Here is a 16,204-nt window from a genome sequence, read left to right as displayed (position 1 = left end):
TCAGGCTCAAGACACCTGAACTTCACACATCATCACAAATGACTGAAGGAGTTAAGGGTATTTCCTCTCGGTGGGCTTCCCCAGTGGCTCAGAAGGTAAAGAATCTGCCTGCAATGTGGGAGACCTGAGTTCAATCCCTGTGTTGGGAAGATCCCCTGGAGAAGGGAACCAAAACCCACTCCAGTATTCTTGCCTGGAGAATCTCATGGACAAAGGAGACTGGCAGGCTACAGTCCCTGGGGTCACAGAGTCGGACAAAACTGAGACACTTACACTCACTCCTCTCAGAAGATGTTTCTCAGGAAACACCCTGGACCTCAAGGTCTGTTACCTTCAAATAGAATTTGAATAGAATTGTGTCTTCTAGGGCATCAATGTCCAGTGGAAGTATAACAGAAACCACATAGGTAATTTTAAATTTTCTAATAGTCACATTTATTTTTTAAAAGGTAATAAAGAAACAGGGAAGTTAATTTTAATAATAAACTTTATTTTACTTAATATATACAAAGTATTATTATTCCAACACAAAATCATTGCTTTTAAATTTTTTATAACTTTTTGATATTTTTGGACTGTCTTTAAAAATCCAAACTATTATCGTTTCAACTTCATCAGTATTTAAAATTATTAGCTATTATAATCAATTAAAGTTATTATTTTTCCAACTTCTTAATTGTGGTAAAATACACGTAACATAAAATTTACTGTCTTGACCATTTTTTAGAAAATATTTATTTATTTAGCTGTGCTGGATCTTAGTTGTGGCGTGTGGGATCTAGTTCCCTGACCAGAGATTGAACCCAGGCCCCCTGCATTGGGAACAAGGAGTCTTGGTCACGGAACCACTAGGTTCAGGGAAGCCCCTGTCTTAACCATTTTTAAGCGTGCAGCTCAGTGGCATTAAGTACCTTCATGTTATGCAAACCACCACCACCATCCATCTATAGAATTCTTTTGCTCTCCCAAATGTGAATCTCTTTCCCCATTAAACAGTAATTCCTTCTACCTCTCTCCCCATCAGCCTGTGGCAACTTCCATTCTACTTTCTGTCTCTATGAATTGACTACTCTAGGTACCTCATATAAGTGGAATCATGCAGTACTTATCTGTTTGTGACTGGCTTATTTCACTTAGCATAATGTCCTCAAAGTTCGTCCACATTGTGGCATGTGTCAGAATTTCCTTCTGTTTTAAGGCTGAGTGATATTCCACTGTGGGCTTCCCTGGCGGCTCAGTGGTAAAGAATCTGCCTGCCTGCCAAGGCAGGAGGTGCGGGTTCTATCCCTGGGTCGGGACGATTCCGTGGAGGAGGAAATGGCAACCCATTCCAGTATTCTTGCCTGGGAAATCCCATGGACAGAGGAGCCTGGCGGGCTCCAGTCCACGGGGTTGCAGAGAGTCAGACATAACTCAGTGACTAAACAACAACAATATCCCATTGTATAAACATATTGCGTTTATCCATTCATCTGTTGATGATCATCTGAACTTCTCTCACATTTTACCTATTGTAAATGAGGCTGCTTTGAATGTGGATGTACAGATACTTCTTTGAGACCTGTAATTCTTTGGGGTTGATACCCCGAGGTGGAATTGCTGGGTCACATGGTTGTTCCATTTTTAAGTTTCTATTTACTTATTTATCTTTGGCTGTGCTGGGTCTTCCTTGCCGACTCGGGCTTTCTTTCTCTACTTGTGGTGGGCGGGCTTCTCGTGGTGGTGGCTTGTCTTGTGGAGCAGGGGCTCTGGTCAGGGTGGGTTCAGTACTTTTTGCACATAGCTCAGTAGTTGTGGCCCACGGGCTTAGGTAACCTGTGGCACGTGCGATCTTCCCAGACCAGGGATCAAACCCGTGGTCCCTGCACTGGCAGACAGATTCTTAACCATTGGACCACCAGGGAAGTCCTCTCTTCTTAAGTCTTTGAGAAACCCCCACGCTGTTTTCACTAGCAGCTGCACCAGTTAACATTTCTACCAACAGTGCACAACGATTCCAATTTTTTCCCAGGCTTGCCAACACTTGTTATTTTCTGTTATTTCTTGTTTTTGCTTTGAGCGTAGCCATCCCAATGGGTGTGAGGTGGCATCTCATTAGGGTTTTGATTTGCATTTCTCTAATGGTTACTGTCTTTTAGTTTGTACTAAATCTTTGAAATTCAGTGTGTATTTGGACTGCTCACATTTCAAGTGCTTAATAGCTAGGTCCTCTATTGGAAAATGAAATTCTCAGGGGGACAGTTGGGGCATTGGGTAGAAGCATATGGGGTTCAGGCATGTCTCTAGTACAAGGAAAAGTGTTAACATCTGAACTGCTTGAGAGGCAGCAGGGCATTCAGGATATCCCTGGTTCCTTGGCAGGGATGGATCCAAAGAGAGGGACTGGCCTTGATGGCCTTCGGAAGAGGTTGCAGATGGTGGTTGTTCTTCTTGAAGGGCGGCATGAATGGGGGCAGTCGGTGCCTCAGACCCCCAGTGCCACCAGCTTCCACAAAGGCTGTGTTTTGTACTCTCCATCCTGGCAAGCCCACTGATCTTTTTGTCATCACACACCAGACGGGAGCCTGGCTGTAGCCGAGGGCTAGAGGCTGGGCCAGGGGGATGCGGCCAGCTTCCTTCGCAGCACTCTGCCCTGACCCTTCCTGCCCCGCAGCGGCCCCCTGGAGCCTGTCTAATCAGATCCAGGCCTGACCTCGCCAGAGGTCCAGGACCAGGAGGAAAGCCCCCTCCCCTCCCTGAGCTACTCTAGATCTGGCTCTCAGGACAACCCCTCTCCCCTTGGGTGATTTATAGGGGTGTCCAGGAGCCATATCCTGCCTGTTTCTGCTCCCTTCCAGGCTGGTGGGTTGCTGGGCGCTCTCTCTGAGCCCTCTTTCCTCCTGGCCTGGGTGTACCCATAGGGGAAACAGGGAGTGGGTGGGAGATTCCTTTGCAGACTGTTTGGGGACAAAGATACTTTCTTCTTCACTTCTCCACAGTGACCCCCCCTCCCATGCAGGCCTCTGTCCACCCTGTCACTCTCTGGTCCTCACGCCGGAGGGGCGTCCCAACACGACCCCCTCCCATAACCCAACTTGAAGCAAGGAACCCACAACGGCCTCTGCCTGACCAACAGGTGTCAGCAGGAGAATAAAGCGTCAGAACCACCTTCACCCCCGCCAGCCCTGGACGCACTGCCGCCCACACTGGCCTCCGTGTAGTGTTTCCAGCCACCACAGTGACCCGTGTCTGCCATTATCTGCCACACAGTGGCCTCCAGGATGGCTTGCTCAGGGATCAGGGTTTTCGGAGGTCCAGTCCTCAGCCCCTCAGCCCCATGGCTGCCCAGGGACCCTTTCCCAGAGAGAGACACGATCAAGGATCGCTTCCCCTAGCTCTGTGGCTAGCTTGTACAAGCCAATGCAGAACAGACTTGTCAACCCAACACGTCCTACTCTGAGAGATCGGAGATCTAAGTGGCCCCGAGAAACTTTCTCCCCTGACTTTCTAAGGAAGTCAGAAGTGAACTTGGAGCGAGTGGACAATTCCCAGAGACCCCGTCTCAGCTGAGAATGGACAAAAGAAAGTGAAAGTGTTAGTTGCTCAGTCGGGTCTGACACGTTGCAACCCCATGGACTGTAGCCTGCCGGGCTTCTCTGTCCGTGGGATTTCCCAGGCAAGAACACTGAAGTGGATTGCCATTCCCTTCTCCAGGGGATATTCCCAATCCAGGGATCAAACCCAGGTCTCCTGCATTGTAGGCAGATTCTTTACCGTCCGAGCCACTAGGAAGCAAAGACCCGTTTATGAAGGCCTTTGTATATTTATGTATATACTTTAAGCAACATCACTTTAGAGATGAACTTGTTGCAAAAGCAGTAGAATAAAAGGTTAAAGTAAAAGAAACGGATCCAGCATGGAGTCGGATTTGCTCTTCCTTATTACCCTCTGACACTGTCTGCCCAGGGTCTCACCGTGGTCCCCCAGGACACTGCAGGGATACACAGGGCTGACCCAAGGGTTGAACAAGGGTGGGAGGAAAGGGAGGGAAGAAGGAGCCACAGATAAAGGGGGCCAGCCGTCCTACTGCGCCACCTGGAGACCGTGGTTCTCTGAGGGATGGGATTTAGGAGCCATCTCTGGGGCTCACCGCAACTTGCAGCACGCTGGTCCCACCTGCAGTCCACTCTGGGATCACCTGTCCTTGGAGAGTGAACAATTTCCTGGAGAACTTAGGGACACCCCAGCACAGGGCTTAGGGCGTGGAACTTCTGATTTGGGGCTGGTAGAGCCACCAACTGGGCCTGGGCCTCAGTTTCCCCTTCCTAAAGTAAATGGGTTGGCTTGCGATGAGTAGTTTTCAAGCACCTTTCAAAACAAATCTACCCTTCAAATGAGATGTTTGGCAGAATGGCAGTTAGGTGAAGCTGATGGGGGGGTTCATCAAGGTGCTGCTCTGAGGGAGGGGAGATGTGAGGCCCGGGTTGGGGGGGTAACTTTTGGACTCTTGTACAGTGAGAAGATGAGTAGACCAACTCCTTAACTACTCCTTAACTACCGCTGTTTCCTCCTCCAGCCTTCCTCTCCAGCAGGGCATTCAAGCCAGACTTTGTCATTGTTTAGTTTTAGGGGGAGGAAGAAGCTCAGAAGCCAAACTTTCTCCATCCCCAGTGCCCTGAGGAGAAGCAGTCCCTGCCCTGGTATCTCTCCCCAGGCCAGCTCCTAGCTCTCTGTACCTCCAGGGAGCCCAGAATGGGGGCTGGAAACACAAAAGGATTTGGTTCCTTAATGAGGAGGCATCTGTAGTCAGCAGAGCCATTAGTCCCCGCCCCAATCCCCTGAGGGACTGCAGGCTCCTCTCCAGCTGGAGTGGGGGGGGTGGGTGGGGGGGAGACGGTGGGGGGGAGACGGGGGCGGGGGCTGGCAGGCAGCTCCCCAGCTCCTGAATGGGTCGGGCCGGGTTGTGGGGGCACAGACAGCTGACCCAGAAGTCTGGGTGCCTTCTCCACTCCCCAGGCCTGCCTCTGGCCCTGCCCTCCTGGAGGCTGAGGCCTGGAAGCAGTAGAGGCGTCCCACCGGTGTGTCTGCCCCCTCCCCTGAACCTCTGGGCTGACCTGCAAGCTCTTGGCCAAACACAGCCTTTGGCCTGAGACGGGGTAGGCTGACCTCATGGTGCTCCCTGGGGATCATTGCACCAAGCCTGATGGGGACACCAGCTGGGCGCTTGCCCCCACCCTCCTCCCCTAGGGCCCAGGGTGCCCTTTGTAAGGACTGTATCTACCTGGGGACACGTGTGATGGATCACCTACACAGAAGCCACAGAAGCGGAATATACAAGCCCCCATTCACATCCAGCCTCAGACCCCCACACCATGCCACACACACACACACACACACACACACACACACACACAGAGCCCTGCACACATGTGCAAGGAGGCGCTCACACCCATCAGCCACACTCCCAGGAGGCCCTGAAAGAGGAGGAGGCAAGGCTGGGGATTTTTATGCATGTTTATATTTAATGAACCACATGCAAATGAGACAGGGAACGTGCCACAAAAGAGTCAGCCCCCAGAGACGCTGGGGAGAAGGGCACAAAGGCTTGGCCTTTCCGAGCTGCCCTGGAGTCCTGCACAGACTGGAGGATTGAGGGGGTCGGGCGTGGGGGGTGCCCGCCTGCAGCCGGGGAGCTGGGAGCCGGAGCTGGGAAGAGCTCCAGGGGCCCTGCTGCTGTGGGGGCGGGCTCCTTCTGGGAGGGGACAAGTGTCCCCGTTGATGGAGTGTTGGAGGGGAGGGGCTGCCCGCCTGGACAGATGGTGAGCCGCCTTCCCGCACTTGAAGCAAAGTGGATTTTAATGAAATCACAGCCCTGGTGCTGAAACTGGGAAGCCGCGTGGGAGGGGCCCCTTCCCCGGGCTTTACAGGTTGGGGAGTGGGGATGGGTGGGAATGAGGGTGGGTAGGGACACTTAACCAGCTGAAAATGGAGTGGGGGCAGGGGGGTGGCCCACGGCCCCTCTCATGATCAGCGCTCAAGCAGTTAGTTCAGATCCCCGAAAGGTGGGGAGGCAGCCCCTGAATATTTATGACACATTGAAATGTAGATTGGTGGGTCTGACAGTCTTCTGAGAGGCTTGTCACCTTCGATGGATATACTACCCTTTTGGGGTATGTTGAGAAGCTGCAGAAGAACTGGGGATAAAGGGATGATGATGAAGAGCAAAGAAAGCCACTGGGCTCTGGTCACCAGGGTCTAAGGACTAGTGTCCCCGCTGGGTGACACTGGCCTAGTCACTTCCCCTCTCTGGGCCTGTTTCCTATTATGTAAAAGGTGCAGCATAATATTTAGCACCTGCATACTTTAGCCGGGGGAGGGGGGCTTCCCTGGGGGCTCAGCGGTAAAGATCCATCTGCCAATGCAGAAGACTTGGGTTCAATCCCTGGGTGGGGAATATCCCCTGGAGAAGGAAATGGCAACCCACTCCAGTATTCTTGCCTGGGAAATCTGTAGCCCTCCAGGCTCCTCCGTCCATGGGGATCACAAAAAGTTGGACATGACTTGTGACTGAACAACAAACTAAGGGGGAGTTCATAAAAACTAAATCCAAAAGCAGCTGTAAAAGTGGGGAGCAGGCCCTGGGAGCAAGGCTTTCTATGACTGGCCTCTGTGTGTCCACAGTCCAGTCTTTCGGTGTTAGAGGTTGATCATTCAAGGATTCGTCCATACCTTTCTCAGGGTGTCCCAGCCAGGCCTATACTGTCCTTCTGGGGGAGATGGTCCCACAGGTAGGAGGCAGGGTAAGCGCTGATGTGCGACCTGAGGCCCCCATGCCTCCTCCCGTCCCCTCTGCTCCTCAGCAGTGTGCCTGCCCCATGCACACCTCCTTTTCTTTCTCCAGCCATGTCAGACTTCCACGTGCATCCTCAGGCCACCGTGGGCGAGGAGGGCGGTGTGGCCCGCTTCCAGTGCCAAATCCACGGGCTCCCCAAACCCCTCATCACCTGGGAGAAGAACAGGGTCCCCATTGACACGGACAATGAGAGGTGAGCCCTGGGTGGGCATGACCAGGAGGCTCATGGTACGACCGGGAGGCAGGCCCGGTCCAGTGCCTGAGCCTTGAAGAAGGCCTGCCTGCAGCCGCTGGGGTGGTGTTCCTGCCACTTTGTTGAGACTGAGCATCTGTGTGGCTTGTGGGCCCAGATGCAACCCTTGAGTCAGTGAGAAGGTCGGCGTGTGGCTGTTTGTTGCTGAGGCTGGAATTGCAGGGGCGTCCACCAGTGAGAGTCCCAGAGTGTGTCTGCGATGACGAAAGTGAGACTGGGACAGCGGCGGGGTGGTGGACTGCGTCCGTGATGCTGAGCGTCCCTGGGCCAGCGGTGCTGTGCTGGTGGTTGACCCTGCCCCCCACCACAGGTACACGCTGCTGCCCAAGGGAGTCCTGCAGATCACAGGCCTTCGAGCTGAGGACAGCGGCGTCTTCCACTGTGTGGCCTCCAACATCGCCAGTGTCCGGGTCAGCCACGGGGCCAGGCTCACCGTGACAGGTGCGGGCCTCATCCTGTCGCATGCTCCCCCCCACCACCACATCGCCCTCCCTTCAGTGGAGCCTCAGGGCCTGGACTGTGAGCACCTTCTGAACACCTAGCTCTGTGCTCCTCGGGGTGTGGGTTCAGGGACCCCGAGGTCCCTCGCTGGCTCAGTTCTCTGGGAGGAAGCCCACCCTCTGCTTCTAGGTGGTTAGGTGGGGGTGGCTGTCCCACTGCGAGAGGCCCTGACCGGAGAGATGAGTGTGATAACGTCCAGGGACCGCCAGCATCTCTTCTCTCTGCCCCCCTGGACCTGGTTTTGGGCTGGAATTTGTCTCCATGCCCCATGGCCTGAGCTGTGTATGCGGGTACGGGGAGGAATGTGGTGAGGAGGTGGGAAGGGTCCCAGCTACAGTGAAGCCATGTCATCTTCCTCCAGGCTCGGGCTCTGGGGCCTACAAGGAGCCCACGATCCTCGTGGGGCCTGAGAACCTCACCCTGACTGTGCATCAGACCGCCGTGCTGGAGTGTGTCGCCACGGGCAACCCGCGCCCCATTGTGTCCTGGAGCCGCCTGGGTGAGCCCCATCCTGCAGCCCCCGCCTCTCCCAACCCTGGGAGGGCCAGTCTCTTCTCCCAGCTATTGGGGGGGAACCTGGAATCCTGTTTATTCTCCGTGGGGGTCCGCTTTCTCGAGTCCTAGGGAGGGGGGTGGTTTCCCTCTCCTTGGCAGGACCAGGGAGGTCCGAGGCCCACTGCATTCTCCCTCCCCCTGTGTAGATGGCTTAGCTCCCGGGTTACCTCGTCCAGTGCTCGTCCAACCCTGTGCCAGCTCCAAGCCCCGCTCACCCTTGGCCTCACCACTGGGCCCTCCAGAACCTCTCTGCAGCTCTCAGCACCCGTAGTCGCTTCCCCCTCTGGCTCATCTCTGTCCTCTCTACCCTGGCCATCTTCCCCAGCAATGCAGTCCCAAACCCCTCAAAATCTCAGCTGCTTGTCACAGCCTCTCTCTGGGCCCCCAAATCTCTAGCCTGGTCCCCTCAATCCCCAGCCTAAATCCCCAGGCAGCTGAAGGAGAGAAATGAAAGGGTGCAGATGGGCCCACATTGTCTGAGTGGAGAGGTCACGGGGGGAAGGAAAGTCTGGAGGGGACGGGGTGGGGTCGCATTCAGAAGGAGACTGCATTACATTGTAGCAGCTGAGTGATGGGGAAGGAGGGGGCAGCAGGCAGGATAATGGAGTAGATTTCACCACTTCAGAGGCTGAATGGGGAGCTGTCTCCTGCATTCTGACTGTGCTAATCTGATCCTGGGTGGGGGGAGAGCCCAGGGCCTGGGAGAGGCTGAAAAGAGAGGCCTCACCATTAGGAGGAGCCCATAGGCCCGGTAAAGACCATCTGGTAGAGCATTTCCCAAAGCGTGATCTGCAAGGGGAAGGAATGGCTTGGTGGTCTAGCAAGTTTGGGAAACAGAGTTAACCAGATGCCTTGGCTGCAGGACTTGTCAGAGCCTTGATATTAATGGGCGTTGGGATAGTCAAGGAGCAGAATGGACATTTGATCAAGGAGCTTGGCTGAGGAGAGACAAATCAGGCAGGGAAATGTCCACCACGTAAGACCTTACTTTCCTGTTTGAGAAACTAGGGGCAGGGGACTTGAAGGTCACCAGAGAGGCAGTGACAATGCTAGGATTAGGACCCAGTTCCCTACGCCGGGCAAGAGTTTCCTGTGCTGCCTTTGCCCCTCCAGCATGCCGTGATGCTTGGAGAGAAGAGTCAGAGGCGAAGACAGGGGCTCCCTGGAGGACTCGTGGTGGTCAAGTTGGGACTTCCTGGACACCTCCCTCCCTGACCCTCCCTTCCTCCTTAGATGGCCGCCCCATTGGGGTGGAGGGCATCCAGGTGCTGGGCACAGGGAACCTCATCATCTCAGACGTGACCGTACAGCACTCAGGGGTCTACGTCTGCGCAGCCAACAGGCCCGGCACCCGGGTGAGGAGAACAGCCCAGGGCCGGCTGGTGGTGCAAGGTACGGACTCCCCGCACCCAACACCGCCCCGCCGCCTGCCCCGTCCTGCCCCAGCCCAGGGCCTTATACTTGCCCACGTTGTTATCCTCACCCTAACCTTGCCCCTGCCCCTCTCCAGGGCCCCAGCCTGGCCAAAGACAGCAGCTCTCTCTCCACTCCCCGCCCCAGGAATGTATGTGTGGGGAAGGGAAGGGCATCTTTGATCATCGGTCCTTCCAGGTGCCATCACCCCCCAGGCGTTTCCACCTTGTCATCTCAGCGGGTCTGCCCGACGTGGGCCACCCCCCTCCCCGGGTCCCCTCCCATCACATGCTGTTCTCATTCACACATGTGGCACTTCCACGCTCACACCTGCACGCACGTTCTCAGCATGTTTCTCATTTCACACTCTCACCCCCCAGCTCCCTCCACACACGAAAACACACACACATGCTCCACGCCTGAAGCGTGCGGGCCCTCTGCAGTTGACCAGGTCATTCTGTCCATCCTCCTGCCCTGGACTCAGCTGTCTCTGTGAACTGGGCTTGGCGTTCCATTCTCAGGGCTGGGGGGCCGGGGGCGGGGGGAGGGGGTTCTGTGATTGTTCCCTCCTGGAGAGATGGGAGAGAGCGGAATTAGGAACTTAAATGCCTGTTTGTTTAGCATTCCATGTGCCGTTAATCTGTCCAAATGAAAGTGATGGAGCATTTCATTTCTCGGGTGTTAATGGAAGCTCGAGGCTTGGGATTGGAGGAGAGTGGAACAGAATGCAGGGGTGAGGGGAGCCAGTACTGAAGGCTCATCCATCTCCCCATCATTACTGCCTTCAAGGTGCAGCCAAACCTATTAGCACATTTATTTATTTAACAATTTCCTGAACAGGGAGCTCAGCTTGATTGCTTTCGGATACAAATGTCAGTCTTTTAAACAGTCATTGAAATGGAGTCCTCTCTGGGGCGGAGGGAGGTGAGGGCTGCCATTTCCTGGAGGCTGGACCAGGGCGAAGGGTGGGCCCCACTGGAGGCGGCTCCCGGCCCACCCTGTCACAGGTCTCCGGCCCCACCCTCTCCCCCTCCTCATCTATTCACTCAGAGGTGTCCCCTCCGTCTCCCCCTGACCCCGACCCCAGCCCCGGCAGAGTTTGTCCAGCACCCCCAGTCCATCTCTAGGCCGGTTGGAACCACAGCCATGTTCACCTGCCAAGCCCAGGGCGAGCCACCTCCTCACGTGACGTGGTTGAAGAATGGACAGGTGCTGGGGCCCGGAGGCCACGTCAGGCTCAAGAATAACAACAGGCACGTGCGTGGCGTGTGTGCGGGGTGAGGCCTGGGGAGGTGGGGAAGGGGGTCTCCGATGAGTGGTCCAGGCAAGCCGTGCACCTCCTACTGGGGAAGAATGCTAAATTGGGGGTCTGGAGACTTGCGTTTGAGTCCCAGGTCTGCCCCTAACTAGCTGGGAGACCTCAGACAAGCCTGCTGTTGTCTTCTGGAGGGGCTCAGTTTCTCCATCTTTCAAATGGGAAGATGTGGCCCACCTCCGAGGAGACTCCGGGAGGAGGAGGGGGTCTGAGGCTCTCCCTCCCCCTGCAGCACCCTGACCATTTCTGGAATCGGCCCGGAAGATGAGGCCATTTACCAGTGTGTGGCCGAGAACAGCGCCGGCTCCTCCCAAGCTAGCGCCAGGCTGACCGTGCTGTGGGCCGAGGGGCTGCCCGGGCCCCCGCTCAACGTGCAGGCGGTCCCCGTGTCGTCCACCGAGGTCCGCGTGTCCTGGACCGAGCCCCTGGTGAACACCAGGGAGATCATCGGCTACGTCCTGCACATCAGGAAGGCGGCCGGTGGGTGGGGCCCCGGAGGGCAAGGCTGCCCCTGCAGCCCCTTCCGCTTACTTCCCTGGCTCTCGCCCCCTCTGTCCCCGCGCGTCCTGACGCTCCTGACCCGGCACCTTCCCTTCCTCCTCTGGACGGCCCCCCGGCGGCCGCCCTCGTTTCCCCAGTGTGGGCGGGATTCTCTCCTGCCCCTTCACTGCCTGCCCCGCCCTGGCCTCCCCAGACCCGCCGGAGCTGGAGTACCAGGAAGCAGTTAGCAAGAGCACCTTCCAGCATCTGGTGAGCGACCTGGAGCCTTCCACTGCCTACAGCTTCTACATCAAAGCCTACACGCCCCGGGGAGCCAGCTCAGCCTCCGCCCCCACCCTGGCCAGCACTCTAGGCGAAGGTGAGGTCTGGGTGTGGAGCACAAAACGCCAGGGGATTAGGTAGAACCCCCGGGAGACTGTTGTTCAGGTTGTGCACTGCACAACCAGCCCCAGGTTGTGCTTCGCCCTGGGGCTGAGAGGGGGCTGAGTCTACTTGGAAGAAGGGGTGTCCTTTTCTGTTGATAATTCTTGCAGAGGTGCTGTTTGAGTAAGCAGAGGGCTTGGGTTAGAGTCACAGACCAGCCGGGCTCCTGGGGGCAGTGGGGTCTGGGGCACAGTGGCAGGTGGAAGGGTAGAGCTTCGATGACCACCAGGCCCTCACACCTCGGCCCCCTTCTCCGCCCACAGCCCCCGCCCCACCGCCACTGTCTGCGCGGGTCCTGGGCAGCTCCACCCTGCAGCTGCTGTGGGAGCCCTGGCCCCGGCTGGCCCAGCACGAGGGCGGCTTCAAGCTGTTCTACCGCCCAGCAAGCAAGGCCGCCTTCACTGGCCCCATCCTGCTCCCGGGAACTGTCTCCTCCTACAACCTCAGCCAGCTCGGTGAGGTGGACGTGGCCCGGGGCTGGGGGCGCTGGGCAGGGCGCGGCGCCTGGTGCCAGCAGGCGGTTCCTGGAGGTCTTCTCCCGTTCACCCGGGGGACACGGTTGCCTGGTGGGGCCTGGGGCGGTCCCTCAGCAGCCTGCCCTTCCCCCCAGACCCCACTGCAGTGTACGAGGTGAAGCTGCTCGCCTACAACCAGCATGGGGATGGCAATGCTACGGTCCGCTTCCTGTCTCTGAGGGGAGCAGCTGAGAGGACAGGTGAGGCGTGGGTGTGGGGTCTGGCCAAAGACTGGCCCTCAGGAAGGGAGACCAGAAGCTGAGTGGGGGGTGGGGGGAGCAGGCATCCAGGGAAAGCAGGAGGGCCCAACAGTGCATGAAGAGCTGGAGAACATAGGCCTAGACCTGAGTTTGATGCTGGGCTGCGTGACCTTGGGTAAGTTACTTAACCTCTCTGGGCCCCCATTGTCTCCTTAATAAAACACAGTAATACCCTTGTAGAATTGTATGGAGGATGAAATGGTCCCTGTAAAGTGTTATTCCTAGTATTTGGCACCAGGTTAGTGTTCAATCATTGGTAAAAAGAACCAAAAAGGTTGGGCTGGGATCCCAGAGACAAGGGCAAACGCCATGTGGACTAGGGGGTGGGAGCAGCTGCGGGAGAAGTAACCCACGAAGGCTGGGTGTCTGGGAGCCACAACCCCCAACCTGCCCCTGCTTCTGCCCCCCAGCCCTGAGCCCACCATGTGACTGTCGGAAGGAGGAGGCCACCAACCAGACGTCCACCACGGGCATCGTCATCGGCATCCACATCGGGGTCACCTGCATCATCTTCTGTGTCCTCTTCCTCTTATTTGGCCAAAGGGGCAGGTGGGTCCTGGGCCGGCGTGGGACGGGCAGGTGTGGAGCAGGCGACCGGAGGGGCGGCTTGGGGCCCACTCTCTCCACCCTTGTATTCTTGCCACTCCCACATCCCTCCTCCTAACTCTGGGCTCATCCCCTAGGGTCCTCTTGTGCAAGGATGTGGAAAACCAGCTCTCCCCTCCTCAGGGCCCCCGGAGCCAGAGGGACCCTGGCATCCTAGCACCGAATGGGGCGGGACGGGCAGAGTGGGGCCCGCTGGGCCGAGACGGGAAACGTGTGGACATGAAGGAGCTGGAGCAGCTGTTCCCCCGAGCAGGGGCTCTGCAGCCTCTCCCCAGACCCACGGTGAGTGCCCCTGCGGGGGCCAGCCCCCTGCTTTAGGCTGTGCCCTCCTTACCTTGGCCGTAGGCCTTGGTCACGGGCCTCTGCCAATCTACAAGACCAGCCTGATGACCGGAGCGTCTCTCTGTGCCCCCAAGTCAGGCAGGGAGGCCTGGAGACTTCACCCCTGAGTGCAGTGGATTCCAGCGCCTGACCCTCTGACTTGGGACTCGTGGGCCTCCGGCCCGCCTTGCTGAGGCCTGTGTGACTCGCCCTTTCCCCAGCAGGACCCCGAGGCCCCTGCCCTGTGTGAGGTGACCCAGCTCTCCATGCTGCCGCTTCGGGGGCTCAGCCTCCTGGAGGAGATGCCGTCGGAGGCCCCGCTGCCCCAGGACGTAGGCCCTGGCCTCCCGAGTGAAGGACCGGCTGCCCAGCCAGCTCCCTCGGGGCCGTAGCCGGTGTCCGGCCGGCTCTGCAGGGAGCAGCCCCCCATTCTCAGGTCAAAGGCAAGATTTCTCCTGTCATGTGGGATTCAGGTAGGGGCTTCCCAGGCGCTTCTGTCCTGGCTGATCCTCTGATTCTCAAGACCTACAGTAGCCTCGGCAAGAACCCCTCCAAGGACTCAGAGGGGTTTCTGCAGGAGCCCCGCCAAGGGCCCCCTTCAGCTCTGTTTGTACCCACATGACTTGGAACTGAACTAATGTTTTCCTTTAAAAAAAAGAACAAACTTAAAAAAGAAAAAAGAGTGAGAGAGAAAGAGAAGAGAGAAGAAGGTGAATTAGACTCCAAAAATAAGCCCCTGCTGTGGCTGGGCGCCTGACACTGTCACCCTCCACGACCTTGTTTTCTCAGGATGGAGTTTTGCTGTTTTGACTTTCAGCACCTACCTCAGCCGGAATGAATGTCCTCGGGGGAGTAGAACCCCGAATGCACTCCTACCTCAAGCCCCTTTAGGGGGCACCCCTTCTCCCTCCCTACATTATTGCCCAGAGTTTAAAAAAAAGAAAAAAGGAAAAAAAAAAAGCACTTCCCCATTTCCAGGTGTGAAAGAAAATGTCTACCTCGAAGTTTGCTGGCTCTCAGGCCTGGGTTGTATCACTGGACTGTCCCTCCTGGCTCCTCACCAAGGGTGGGCCTCTTGGGGCCTGCAGAAATAAAGATGGAATTGGTCAAAGAAAATGTGAAGAAAAAAAAAAAGCCAAAAATAAGAGGAAAATTTGTTCCTGGGAGTATAAATCGTTGCTCCGGACTAGCCGCTTCTCAGCCCCCTACTGGTGCTGCGTCTCGTCGGCCTGCCCACTCCCATTTTGACCCGTTCACCCAACTCATCCTCGACTGGGACCCCAAGGAGCCTCTGTACCAGGGCCTTGGGAGGGTGGGCCGTCAGCCCGCGGCCCGCCTGCCCGCTGTCCTACCCACAGCCGCTGGAGCAGACTGGCCCCTGGAATGTACTGTGTGTGCCGGCTGTGTGCATGTTGGGGGGGTCCCCAGCCCTCTGTCCCCTGGGACAGCCAGCCTGACCCACCCCCCTGGGCAGTGGCACAACCACTGTCAGCAGATACGGCCGGAAACTATTTTTATACGAGGTGTGTTCAAGGATTTATGTTCTTGTGATTTCTTGTTTTTCTTTTCTGTTGTGTTCTTCGAAAGACTTAGTTAAAGATGGAGAAAAAAGGAAGAGGAAACAAATACGTATTTTTGGTTACACGCAAACATTTTTTTAAATAGCAGAAAGAAAACTTTTGTTTGGAAGAAAAAAAAAAACTGTATTCCTTAAGTATGAGATTAGACCATAAAGTCCCTGACTCCCAACCCTCTAGGGACTCCCCACCCCAAACTTTAGTGAATTAGCTGGAGGAAGTACACTTGGTGGTGTGTTCCTGAAAGACTGAAGTCCCATCCATGTGGGTTTGGAGAAGGGCATTGTCCAGGGTGCCTCAGCCCTCCCAGGCGATGCCCCTTGGCCCCTGCAGCATCGTCTCCACACCCCCTTCCTCCTGGAACCCCCTCTTCTAGGGAAGGGTGGACATGCGGGAGGGCGGCTGGGGCCCTCTGGCCCGTCTGGGGTTTGTCACACTCATTTTGACTGAATAAAAGTCCTGTTGCCAAAGTGAATCTTGACTGTTTGGGTGCCTGTGTCAGGCCCTAGGGGAGGGGTGGGAGTGCTGGGTGACGGGGCGATCCAGGCGCCCCGACAGGGTCAGAGCCCAGGGTGATAACAGCGGACCCCTGGGTCTGCATGCCGGGTCTTCTCCGCGGGCGGGAGGTCATGTAGGTTCTCACAGCCTCCCTGGGGGGCCGGGGGTTCTCGTGATCGTCATCTCCTCTCACAGGTGATGAAACCGAGAAAGGATGAGAGATGAAGGAAACCTTTTATACCCCACACGCCCAGTCTCAGCAGGGTCAGCCGAGATCAGTTTGCATCCGGGCCAGTGGCCTGGTTCCAGAGTTTGCATTCTGACCGCGGCTCGTGCCTCCCTAGCTGGCAGGAAGGGATCCGAGACCAGTCCTTCCACCAAATGGGGACAGACCACCAGTACTGAGCCAGCGGCTGGGCGGGGCTGTGTGCTGTTAACAATAATCAGTTAATGAATTCGGCTACCCCAGGTCTTGGTTGCGGTATGTGAGATCTTCAGTCTTCATGGTGGCCTGTGAGATCTTTAGTTGTGGTACGTGGGATCTAGTTCCCTGACCGGGGATCGAACCCAGGCCCCCTGCACTGGGAGCTCATGAGTCTTAGCCCCTGGACCACCAGAGAAGTCCCAGCTATGG

General features: G+C 56.5%; 1 protein-coding gene across 1 annotated transcript in view; it reads left to right on the top strand.

Moving 5' to 3' along the window:
- IGDCC3 (immunoglobulin superfamily DCC subclass member 3) overlaps positions 1–14,297 on the top strand; it is a 41,489-nt gene extending 27,192 nt beyond the window's left edge. The window contains exons 4-15 of the mRNA XM_065941974.1: positions 6,881–7,025; positions 7,396–7,526; positions 7,948–8,085; positions 9,375–9,533; positions 10,642–10,807; positions 11,102–11,349; positions 11,564–11,728; positions 12,057–12,248; positions 12,404–12,508; positions 12,979–13,117; positions 13,252–13,456; positions 13,717–14,297. Of these exons, the coding sequence (XP_065798046.1) occupies positions 6,881–7,025; positions 7,396–7,526; positions 7,948–8,085; positions 9,375–9,533; positions 10,642–10,807; positions 11,102–11,349; positions 11,564–11,728; positions 12,057–12,248; positions 12,404–12,508; positions 12,979–13,117; positions 13,252–13,456; positions 13,717–13,887 (1,964 nt within the window). The 3' untranslated portion in view covers positions 13,888–14,297. The remainder of the gene's footprint in view (positions 1–6,880; positions 7,026–7,395; positions 7,527–7,947; positions 8,086–9,374; positions 9,534–10,641; positions 10,808–11,101; positions 11,350–11,563; positions 11,729–12,056; positions 12,249–12,403; positions 12,509–12,978; positions 13,118–13,251; positions 13,457–13,716) is intronic.
- The last annotated feature ends 1,907 nt before the right edge of the window (positions 14,298–16,204 follow it).

Source organism: Muntiacus reevesi, chromosome 7 (assembly GCF_963930625.1).
Source record: "Muntiacus reevesi chromosome 7, mMunRee1.1, whole genome shotgun sequence".
NCBI lineage: Eukaryota > Metazoa > Chordata > Mammalia > Artiodactyla > Cervidae > Muntiacus > Muntiacus reevesi.
Note: the sequence above shows the minus strand (reverse complement) of the source record. Positions and strands in the feature narration are given on the sequence as shown.